The sequence below is a fragment of the Colossoma macropomum genome, unplaced genomic scaffold, assembly GCF_904425465.1.
Source record: "Colossoma macropomum unplaced genomic scaffold, Colossoma_macropomum, whole genome shotgun sequence".
Classification (NCBI taxonomy): Eukaryota; Metazoa; Chordata; class Actinopteri; order Characiformes; family Serrasalmidae; genus Colossoma; species Colossoma macropomum.
In genome coordinates, this window is record NW_023494792.1 from 12,917,670 (window position 1) to 12,930,270 (window position 12,601).

General features: G+C 37.0%; 2 protein-coding genes across 2 annotated transcripts; one reads left to right on the forward strand and one right to left on the reverse strand.

Moving 5' to 3' along the window:
- Window positions 1–5,542: 5,542 nt before the first annotated feature.
- Window positions 5,543–8,926, forward strand: dnaja (DnaJ heat shock protein family (Hsp40) member A). Its single transcript, XM_036576061.1, is given in 9 exon segments — window positions 5,543–5,676; window positions 6,022–6,170; window positions 6,586–6,766; window positions 6,989–7,093; window positions 7,489–7,716; window positions 7,881–8,111; window positions 8,201–8,283; window positions 8,285–8,302; window positions 8,405–8,926. Coding segments are annotated over 8 exon segments (1,194 nt in total). The 5' UTR covers window positions 5,543–5,676; window positions 6,022–6,038; the 3' UTR covers window positions 8,621–8,926.
- Window positions 8,927–10,079: 1,153 nt separating this feature from the next.
- rps27l (ribosomal protein S27 like) lies at window positions 10,080–11,614 on the reverse strand. The gene is given in 5 exon segments (XM_036576064.1): window positions 10,080–10,257; window positions 10,406–10,430; window positions 10,432–10,517; window positions 10,606–10,714; window positions 11,429–11,614. Coding segments are annotated over 5 exon segments (387 nt in total). The 5' UTR covers window positions 11,567–11,614; the 3' UTR covers window positions 10,080–10,228.
- Between the last annotated feature and the right edge of the window lie 987 nt (window positions 11,615–12,601).

Consider the following 12,601-nt stretch of genomic DNA (forward strand, 5'->3'; position numbering starts at 1 on the left):
TTGTTTGTTTGTTGTAGCTTTTCTTCTTTAGGTCACTCTGAGTGAGAACACGTTGCGCATGTCAATGACCCTGGGGCCATTTTAGTAGGCTACTGACGGGAGGCCTGTTACAGTCGCTGAGCAGTGTCCTTGGCTGTGGATTGGCCAGATATATTCGTAAGATCTGCTCAGATGCTGATTGGAGGATAAATGGATGCTTTTGACTTGGAAGTTCAAAAAAGAACAAAGTCCTTATAGCAAAGTCTGTCTACTCAGCAGTAGACTTAGCAACGTTCCCTGGGCAGTTATCTCCAGTCATCAAGCCCAGGATCCTATCTATGTCAATGGGGCGAGACCTATAAAACCAAAAATATTATGCAGGGAATTTTCAAATACATTATCAAATACATTTGAACTCATCTGCAAAAAATGACAATATTCAGTTCAATTGGACCTTTTTTATTAAAGGGCAGGACTTGCTGTAATGCTACTATCCTTTTGGATGTTACAAGCTATCGTATTCATATTTCAGTCAGTGAACTGTCTCCTCCTGATGCACTTAGTCATTGGTTCTGTTTATTGTTAGCCTTGTGCCAAACTCTTCGATTTTAATGTTTAGTTTGGCCTGTATAATTTGTCCATATCACTTGGAAAGGAAGTTATTCTGTGTTAGGTCATTCTTATTTTTATGGGTTTCACCACTCATTGCCCTACACACTTTAAAAAGATGATTCTTAAGTAAAGAAAATGATTCTATATAGAACTATGAACACTCAAAGAACCCTTTGCATGATTAAACCCTTTTTTGAAAAGGGCTCTATATTGCACCAAAAAGCGTTCTTCTATTATGATATCAGCTTTGTAACAATAGAAGAACAACACATTCTCCATAAATCTGAGGAACGCTTTCACGATGCAAAGAACCCTTTAAAGATGGAAAGGGTTATTTGAGTGTTTATGGTTCTATATAGGACCATTTTCTTTACTAAAGAACCACTGAGGATCTTATTTAAGAGTGAAAGGCCCACAAACAGGTTAAATCGTCTATCTGTGTATGTAAATTATTATATAGATACAGCCGTATGCAAAAGTTTGAACACCCTGGGACAAATGACATGTTTCATTGATTTTCTAACTAAAAATAAGTTAACACATCATCTACCAGGAACAAACTTAAATGGCATTTTTTTCTGCAAATTTTAGTGCACAATTAGTAGTTATTAACTGAGTCTGACATATTGGAAAAAAATTAAATATAAAATATATAATGTGCAATGACATTCGCACAGGCCACATTTTGTGTTTTTTTTTTATTAAATTAATTTCAGGAAATAGACAGTAATTGTGTATTAAAATGTGCAGAACTTTGTTCTCTGTAGACGATGTGTTTTTTTCATTTAGAAAATCAATAAAACATGTAATTTAATCAGGGCCACCCATATTTTTGTATCTGACTATATATGCAATTCTTTACATATATACTTATTCAAATAAAGCTTGTCCTGTAATACATCTGAATTTGTGTATTCTGCCTCGTACATAATCAGAGAACTTAACAATAAGAATAGAAAAGGGGGAAATGTTATCCTTTCCAAATACATAAACTCAAATGATATTCCTTTGAATTGCTTGCACACTCAACCCTTACCATAAAAGCCAATCCACTCAGATTGCATTTTCATTAAGCAGTGTTTCTAGTTCAGTCCTAGCTGCCCTTGGTCTATACCAGGCCATTTACTAAATAGATCAATAAAGACTGACAGAATTTAGGAATAAGGTTTAAGACTATGTTAGCGTCATTGTCTCTTCTGAGTTCAATAGTGGTGCTAAAAGTATGTTGATCACAGCTTAATATTTTATAGCAGCATATCATGTACAGGTGTAGCATTAGTGCACTTAAATAAAGAGTATAAAAGCCATGACGTGAATCACACTTTTTGTGCTTTGTGTCCAAAATTTAGCTTTGCATTGGAACTGGAACCATTGGAACCAGATTATGGCAAAAGCCAAAATGATCTGAAAATCACTCAAGTACCTCAAGCTATACTGTTTGGGTAACATAATTTATATATACACAAAACTGACTAGTCTCTACTATTAGGAAGTGATTTCTAAATAACAAATTGGTAAATGTATATGGATTATACTGTAGTAAATTATCAAATCTGATAATAATAAAGAATCATTTCAGGTGATCTTCATCAAAAGGCTTATGAATCAGCCACTCATCATGATTCATTAGGATTTATTCACCTGTTCTAGTGTCCAGAGCAGAGTGATTTGTTCTCACTGAGATGTGATGGTTCTAGGAAGACACATTCTTATATCTCATAGGAATACAGCCAGTGCCATACTGCATACTGTTTCCAATGATGTAAGAGGAGCACTGTGTAGCAGACAGTAACAAATTTGCCTTAACATATTTACTCAAACAAAACTTTATAGAAAGGCTAGCAAAAGTTTTGTTGGATTGACCACTAAAATGACTTACTTTCTGAAGTAAGAGGCTTAGATTATTATTATTATTATTATTATTATTATTATTTTGTATTGTTAATAAATACATTAAATATGTTATTATTATAATGCAATATAATATAATAATATAATATACTATTTTTGCAAAAAAAAGTTTAGATTTAAATGATAATTCAAAAGATAATTGATTACATATTTATTGCACTCCAGAAGAGCAGAACTGTATTAATAATGTTATATTAAATATTGTTAAATATTGTTAGCTATTATTCATAATTATTGTTGGCTCGACCAGTAAACTTACAAAGTAATTTTGAAATTACACAGTAATTACCTTCTGAAGTAAAAGGTTTGCTTTGCTTTACAATTCTTCTTCCTCTTCTTCTTCTTCTTCTTCTTCTTATTATTATTATTATTATTATTAGTGGTAGTAGTAGTATTGAAACTATTAGATACTTGCTTAACAAAATTTTACTGATAATTGATGATGTATTTATTGCACTCAAGAAGAGCAGAATGTTTAGGCTATGTTGGGCTACTATGCTAAAATGTCAGTATTTTATTAATTTTGCTGCATTTTTAACCCTCTAAAAAATGTTAGATTTCTCTGTAATGCCTATTCAGACGAATCTAGTCCCAAAAAGATGAAGCAAATTTATACTGACTTGTTGATACTTACTTTGCTCACTGTTGTGCTGGCATGTGCTGCTAATACACTTTTCAGTCCATAGCATGATAAGGAGAAGATGACCAAGAGGGCATGAGGCACCAGTGAACAAAGTCACACTCTGTACTCCAGTCTGCGGTGAGAAAAGACACCCATTCACTCATGTAACCAATACTCACATGCACAATTTATGTAGTCGCTACTTTATTTATATTTTCTGTAACAGTTCTGTTGTGTTAAGGATGCTCTTTCCTTAGATATTTCAAAGGCAACTAACTACACTTAGCGGCCTAAGCATAAACATTCCTATTTGGCCCCATACCATTTACAGTCAATTGCAAACTCTAATCCACATATTGTTGGCAACAGTATTGTATTCAGAAGTTAGCTGACTGACGACATGTTGTCTTTGTTCTGTCAACAGTACAGGTGAGGTGTGGATATTTTATGTAACAACACATTTATGTATAAAGTTGTACAGATGGCGGTAAATTAAAAGAAAAAACAGCCTTAGTTGCAGCCAGAACAGCTCTAATGCACCTTGAATTGATTCTACAAGACTCTGGAGCTGTACTGGAGGAATAGAGCCCCATTTTTCAAAAAGATTCTCATCAAACCATTCAGTGACCTTTAGTGTCCTGTGGATAAGGGACTATATTGAACATATGTTAGGCAGTAAATAATGTGATACAATGTTTACTGTTGTGCAGAGGCTCACAATAAGACTACAAAACATACTTATGCTTTTATGCTATTAAAATTTTCAGAATGCATCAGTTGTCCATACAGGTTAGGATGTTATCTTGCTTAATCTCACTAGTAAGCTAGCTAAATTAGCAAGTATCCTACAAGCTCCATTTGATTAGAACTTTACTTCCCGCTCCAACCATGTAAATCAGTTCTAAATAAAACCATATATATATATTTTTACTATTGTTCTAATAATGATGGATTTGGATAGACATGGAGAGATCTGTTGTTTTCCTTTCTACTTTCAGAGAAAGTTATGTTTGAAATTACATTCATTAGCATAAAGTTGAAATCTACTGAAGTTTCGCGCTGCATCTCAAACCATCATGCATTGCACAATGCAGCAGAGATCTCCATTGAAATGAACAGGATGCAGCAAGGAAGTTGCAAGTGAACCCCAACCATGCCTGCAAAATGCACTCAAGGCATCTGTACTGGACAAATGGAACACCTTTCTTCCAAGAGTCCTCTGACCCTTAGCTATTCCCACTCAGTCAACAGTGTGAACATGGCCGAATGTGCCATGTAAATCTAGTATTGCACTGGCCTGTCTGGTGTTTTTAGCAGAAAATCTTGATTGTAGGGACTTAAAATCGATGGATTAACTGCAGCGTTTAAAAATAGAAGTAGTTCCTTTAGTTTGATCACAATAAAAGAGAATGAAGCAGACTTGTGGTTTAGAACAGGCTGGCCAGACTGTTCCCAAGGCCAAAATCACAAAATTATCTTCCATGACAGAAACCTGTATTCAGCATGACAGTTCACAGAATACTGAGGCTCGAAGTCACTTCTCTACACATTACTGCAGTTAGCTAGCCTTAATTGTTAGCCCCTTGGCAAACACAACTAGTGTTTACTACCCTAGTTTGCAGCATAGAAACTGCAAAACAGAGAGGTGATACAGCTTTATGCCAGTGTAAACATGTCAGATACATCAATCACAAGCTCAGCTTGACTAGACAGCCCTTCAGTGAACTCCAGTAGCCTACTTAGTGCTAGTAAAGGCTAGCTGCAGAACGTAGATGCTAAAGCTCTGTCTAAGAACTAATGTTACCCCATTACATTTATTTTGTAAAATATCCTTTTATACATGACTCAAATTAGATTAAAAATTTAAAGGAGAAATGGGATACTTAGTATAATGCTTTCCGCCATTGTGGGGGACTGTTCTTGATTGAGGGAGTGGGCGTGGCTAACGGTCAGAGGACCCGTCACTCTAAAACAATAAACACTTAAGGTGAGTGATGATTAAAATACATTTTAGTCACAGAATTGCCTTTGAGTGTAATTCCAGGTCTTTCTCTTTATCTCTTACTTTTCATCAAATTATGCAATTTTTTTTACTCTCCACTCCTGATGTTATAGAGGTTTAATTGATTAACAATTGATATGTTGATTAAACTTTACTGGACAAAATTGCGATCAAAAAATATATTGACCCTTATTCACGAGGTGAGCAAAGTAAACTGAAATAATGAGCTATGTTGGTGATCTGCAGTGTAACAGTTTGCAGTAACTCGTGTCATTACAACACTGTTTATTGACCAGCACGTTTCAGAATTACTCTCACAGCTGTTTTCCCAGGACTGTGAGAGCCCTAGTTGGGTGCTTCTAGACTGAGAGGGGCGGGCCATAGAAATTTCCGGCGTCGCTGCTGCTCAAGATCCAGAAAGTTCTCCACCGCAGCAGCTTATATATAGAGGCAGCCGTCTTCCTGTTCCACACAGTGAGCAGCTCCGGCCAGTGCGCTGAAGGTAACGGCACACGAGAAACAAGCAGACTCTTACTGAAGGACACATACTGTAAGTACTGTTAGCCAACCACCCTCGTCTAGTCTCATGACATAAATATAACAACATATATATATATATATATATATATATATATATAACGAATGTCTTGGATATGTAGCTGGCTAACGTTAGTTCAGTTGTTTTTTAGGTTAAGCATTCACTTGTCACGCGTTGCCATGTGAACCAACGTTAACTTAGCCACAGCACTAAACTAGAACTAGAATTATTCAGTCGCTTATTTTTTTACCAATCAAAATAGCTAGTATGATATTAAAGTTACCTAGCTAGAAAGTATGGATGTCTGTTAGCTATGTACGTATATATGTAAGCTAACGTTACGTTAATGTCCTGTAGCTTGGTCTTTGCCGAAAATGGTTCGAGAGACCGGTTACTACGACATTCTCGGAGTGAGCCCGAAAGCCTCTCAAGATGAAATCAAGAAAGCTTACAGAAAACTGGCGCTGAAATATCACCCGGACAAGAATCCGAATGAAGGCGAGAAAGTAAGTTGCCGTGTCCATGTCTGTCTATTTTCAACAGCAAGTGCCACCTCGTAGCACCCAGCTGACAGCGACAGAAACGGGTGGAACTTTCTGGAATTACCTTGAGCTCTAATGTTAGCCTGCTAACCTACAGCGAGCAGCTACAGTGACTGCCCCCAACCCGGTAGCTAACCTACCTTACTGCATAGCGTTAATTCATCAATGAATTATATAATCTTTTTTCTCTCAGAAATTATGCTCAGTTTGTGTTTGTGTTAGCGCGTTGGTGAATTTATTTTAGTGGGCGGAAAAATACTCAAGACCGTGGAGTTGGGGCAGTAAGCTATTGGAGAAGGAAAACGGTTCACAACTGCTAGAAGGATCTGTGTACCAGTCACATTTTAAATGTAATATTTGTACGATTTCTCTGCCACAGTTCAAGCTTATATCCCAAGCCTACGAAGTCCTGATAGATCCCAAAAAGAGGGACTTGTATGACCAAGGGGGTGAACAAGCCATCAAAGAAGGGGGCGTGGGTGGAGGAGAATTCTCCTCTCCAATGGACATTTTCAACATGTTCTTTGGTGGTGGTGGCAGAACACAGAGAGAAAGGAAAGGTACATATTTACATCTTTGACTCACCAAAGGACTGGTATTAAATGTTACATAATGCAATGAAGAAATTTTGATATAAATAGAATTAGTCTGTGATTACTATGCATTAACAACCCCATGAATGCACAATTTACTCCTCTATAGTAATCATAAGCAATCACTTGTGTTTGAAATATTTCAGTATAGCACAAATACAAATGTTTTGTTTCTTTCATTTATATTAGGAAAGAATGTGGTACACCAGCTTTCCGTAACACTTGAAGAAATATACAACGGTTCAACCAGGAAACTTGGTCTGCAGAAAAATGTCATCTGCGAGAAATGCGATGGTAAGTAAAGACATGTCTGTATACTTAAACGTGCTCAGTGATGTTCTATAACTGGAGTTTAAAAGCACTAAAAAAATCTTAACAGCACTGTTAAGATTTTCTGAACACTGGTTTGTGTTCAGAAAATCAGTGCATTTTTTATATAAAAATGTTGAAGCATTTATAAACTTTATTTATTTTGAGCTTGAGGGTGCCCTCTAGCGCCTGACAAACCCAGAAGCGATTATCGAGCGGCAGATCTCCTCACTAGAAATTCTCTGGTCACAATTTTCAAAAACTTTGCTAAGGCAAGACAAATAAATGCCTTTACATGTGACCAAATGTCAGCACTGAAACAACAATATGAACTACCATTGACGTAAATTGTCTTAAATTGAGGGCAATTTCTTCCATAGGGTATGGAGGAAAGAAGGGCACTCTTGAAAAATGCTCAAACTGCAAAGGCAGAGGGGTTCAAATCCAGGTGCAACAGATTGGACCAGGAATGATTCAGCAGATACAGAGCATGTGCTCAGACTGCCAAGGACAGGGAGAAAGGTTCAGTGCTAAGGACCGCTGCAAGAACTGTAACGGGCACAAGGTGGAACGCAAAAAGAAGATTCTCGAGGTCCACATTGACAAAGGTATGTGTACTACTGATAAAGTTTCCAGTATGTAGGTAATGCATCTTTTGCACATTTCTGATTCAGTTTACTTTGGCTACATGCAGAGACAAAATGAAGTGTTTAAGCAGCTGAGAAGAGAGTTGTGAATTTTTTTAATTTTATTTTATTTTTTTTTACTATAGGTATGAAAGATGGCCAGAAAATCACATTCCATGGAGAGGGCGATCAGGAGCCAGGTCTGGAACCTGGTGATGTTGTCATTGTCCTGGACCAAAAGGACCACCCTGTATACCAGAGACAGGATGACAACCTAGTTATGAAGATGCAGATAAAGCTGGTTGAGGCACTCTGTGGTTTCAGAAAGACAATACGCACACTAGACAACAGAACGCTAATCATCAATTCACCTCCAGGTACATTAAATATTTATTTACCTTTATCCCAAGCTATTAACTGACGATCTGTATAATACAGTCGCTGACATGCTTTCCTATTTTCCAAGGCCAAGTAATAAAACACAATGATTTGAAGTGCATTCAGAATGAGGGCATGCCTGTGTACAGAGATCCATATGAGAAAGGACTGACTTATCATTCAGTTTGAGGTGAGTTTTAAACACATCTTGAGATACATTTTTTTTTTTAACCCACTAAGAATGTTATTCTCAGAAGTACTTCACCTGACAATGTTGCACGTTCCCCCTCAGGTCGAATTTCCAGAAAAGCACTGGCTCCCTGAAAACATGTTTCCCCAATTGGAGCGACTGCTTCCAAGAAGGGATGATGTAATGGTGACTGATGATATGGAAGAAGTGGATCTCTGTGAAGTGGACATTGAATCGCAGAGAAGAAAATATACCAGAGAAGTCTATGATGAGGATGAAAGTCCCAGGGGCCATGGAGTACAGTGCCAGACTCAGTAAACTCATTTTCAGTGCAACGGTTTATGCAGCAGCTTTTTCATAGTCTTTTTTTCTGTTTTGTTTTGTGCTAATTTTTTGCAAGAGTTGTCCTGGTTTTAGAAGTTGTCTCTTATTGGATATTCTGTTATCAAGCTATTATTGGATAACTTGAAACACTGGCCCCATATGCATAACATCAGCTGGGATTTCCCTTTCACTGAAGCCTTAAATTTTAAATGGAACGGACCAGCACCTGTTTAAATTACAGTCTTCACTTCTAAAGCACCTTAACAAAAGGACTTCCTGCTACCCAACATTTTGAAAAAACAATGTAGTATACTTGGGATATTGTGAAATCCAGTCCCCAATAAATTTCAAAGTGGTATTGTAGTTTGTGCGTGTATCTTCTAAATGTGGGCATGTGTGTTTTGTTCACTTTTATGTCTCCTCTTTAAAATATTATTTATTTTTGTATCCCTTTTTTTCCCCACACATGAAAAAGCTGAAATTCTGAAGATGGGTATTTGTATGCTTTCTATGAAGGTAACACCTCCCTCATGACTCGCTTGTATCTTTGGAAATGTGCTTTTTCTCAAATAAAATGTTATTTCATTCTCTCCCTGCATTCCGGCTGTTGTTTGGCAACTTTAACTTCAAACAACAGTGTGACTAAAATGGTGACATAGATGCTGTAAAAAATAACACTTTTGATTCCCTACATAGCCTTTTAATGGATAATTCTTGAAATAACCATGGGTGTAAATGAGATGTGAGTTAAAGAACTTCCCCACAATGTAAAGGTTCCATACCGATACAAGGTTTTACCAAGAACTATTCATATAAGCCAAGAACCATTAAGGAACCATGTAGGACAAAAGGCAGCTATTTAGAATACATATATTTTTAATACATTTTCTTGCCCTTTTTTTTGTTGACAATACCATTATCAGCATTATTTCCTGTAATTGTCTGGTATGTTTAATCAGTGTCTGTGGTTAATGTACAGAATTTCCTCCTATAGATATGTAAACTCTCTAAATTTAAATTTCTAAAATCCTAGATAATGGTGCCTGCTGCCCTTTTGCTTTAACCCACTATTATGAATTGTTCAGAATTTATTCGTTATAGAATTTAGGGTGCAGTATTCCTTAAATGCAGATCAATAGTATGAATGAGACCCTTTGTCAGAGGTGCCATCTAGACAATCGACTGGGCTTCTAGGAAATGCAGTTCACTTGCAACAAGCTGAGTTTAAGTGCTTTGTACTGATATTCCTAGAGTGATGGGGTGAGAAATTTGATGGTCTGAAGTTAAAAACAATATTAGTGGCTTTTAAATTGTATAAAAAGCACCATACTGTGTCTGAAATTGCTACAAATGTTGTTAAAATGTCAAGATATCTGACTGAAAGCAGGGTTTAGTAGAATTTCAGTAGGTAAGAACTTGTGGGGTTAAAAAAAACAATGCATTCCAACAGAGATGCAATGCTAGGCCTTTATTCTGAAAAAAAGTACGGTAGAAATAACCTTCCGTTTAATCACTGTAGTCACAACACTCATTGTAATCAATGAAACGATAAAGAAACTGGAACAATTTCTTTTTCAAAAGGTCCATTTTCAGTTCTTCTCGTCAGTGTTGCTTTCTTCTGAATGAACAACCTGTTGAAAATGCAAATGGTATAGTGTCAGTGTACAATCAGTCCCAGTGTCGTTCATAGCAATGCAGCTGCAGAGCTGCATTAAATGAGAAGCCCAATATACTTATATGAAGAATTCTGCTTTCTGTATTTCTGTTTGAAATACCAACCCTCAGTCAGCCTGGCCTTTCCTCCCTGTGGGCTGGCACAGCACTGTTGAGCATCCCACACACAACACCACTGTCTGGGCATGACTGAAAACTGTTGTGATTTTATAACAACCTGCAGATAAGATATCATATATACGACATCACTCCCAAGCATAATATACAGCATGTCATAGCAATACAAGTGTAAGTGTGTATTATACCTGGGCATTTCACATCCATGAAGTAGGAGTTTGGACTCTGCACAAGCCTCTTTTTCTTGTGCTGTCTTCTCTCCAACTCAAAGGTGGGATGCAGTAAATCTTTGGCCAGCTGTTACACAAGACACATGAAACCAAACTGACCGGTTAAAACTAGGCTCACATTCAGAATTTACAATTAATATTCATTAGCATGCACTTCATCAACATAAACTACAAACAGTGAGAAACTGCACACAGTGTAATGGACGCTTGTTCACCAAAACACCTGAGGGTCTGAGGATCAGGCCACGTCAGATCACACCCCACCAAGGGTTAAATGAAAGGAAAAGAAACCAAAACAAAGTGTCACAAAATGTATTTATTAACGAATACTAGTATGACAGTGATCCCAGCAAAACTGCAAAAAATAAAGGGGGTCGTTTTCGTCTCGTATGGGCCTACGTAATTTTTAAATAAGCACTTAACGTTACTTAATTCGTGTTTACGTCTTACATTTTATCCAGCCTGGAAAGTACGGACCCGAGTCACACACTGTCAAACTAATTTTCATATTAAGAAAATATACATCGATAAAGCCCAGCAAAATGCGAAGATGTGGGCAAAAAACAGCAAACATGTGGAAACAAGGCCCCCAACACAGCACAGCTCTACTGAAACACGCCATGTGCAACCATAAAGAAACAAGTCCAAATCATAACGTCGGTCTAAGATTTCACTCTTTGCATCGTCACGATATCAGTAACCAGATAAACACGCTCAGTTGGTGCAGCTGTCAACACCGAATGTTTAGGTCTGTTTCAGAAAGAAAGCGGTGTGGACTTACAGGCATTTTCACAAGCGAGTGATTTTCTCCTGCGTAGAGTGTCTGCTCTCCTCGGTACCTGGAGCGTACTGAGCTAGCGCCGCGGTTGCCACGCGCACTTGATAAATCCTCGTTATACTGAAGTGAACGTGCAGACATGTCCAGGCATGCCACCCCATTGCTGTATATGAAATCTCTGATAGTTCACTAGCAAGCTGTGTCATACTGTGTGATCTCATCATGATGTGACTCATTACAGCAGGGTACATCTTGGTTCTTTTGTTTAAAGTTTTAGTGTTTTCAATATTAAATATGTTATAATAATAGAAATACACAAGGGGGAATATGTGGGTTACACCATTTTCAGCTCAAAAAACGAGGCATCATACTCTGAGTCAAAACTCAGATGTGATGTATTTCAGAATACTTAATCCTCCAATAAATTTGTATAAAATGGACATTTTTCTTTGGCACTGGCATTACATACCATATCGACGAAATAAAATGAACATTTCTAACATAAAAATCAAACATAATGACTAAAAAGAACATCATTAATAAAAGGTATATACACAGAACATTGGAAATTATACACAAGACAGCAAATAGCCCCTGAGACTTTGTCTGTTTTAGAAAATACCAAAAACTTTTCTAAGCTGCAGAGGCCTTCAAGTGACCCCTTTGAACCTTAAGCCACAAATAGCCAATTGTATAAACAGGTGTTTGATATGTAGTTTGATGGTGTATTGAAATGCAGCTCGCCCTTTTTAATGATTAGATACGAAAGAGACAACTAGACATTTTAATAGGTCTAATTTAATTGGGTCCAAAAAAGTGATAAATCTTTGGTTTAATGATAGGCAAAACAAGTTATGACACCGCAAAAGAGAGAGAGAGAGAAATACCTCATCCTTGTATAAAGATTGGAATCTTTTTCTTGTATAAAGATTGGAACTTGTACTACAACGTATTCGCATCCAGGTCCAGAGCCTAATGCCCAGGCTGAGTGCACTTTGCCTGTAATAAAAAGCTTTTTTTCTCCAACTGAACCCAGCGTCTGAAGTCTTCTTTGAAAAGTTGAGATAGAATATACTTGCTAGAGGTAAAAATTATAGATAATTTGTTTAACAAATAGTTTGACCTAAGTGATTGGTGTCACTTTACGCTACGACAGTATCACACACAATGCGCACA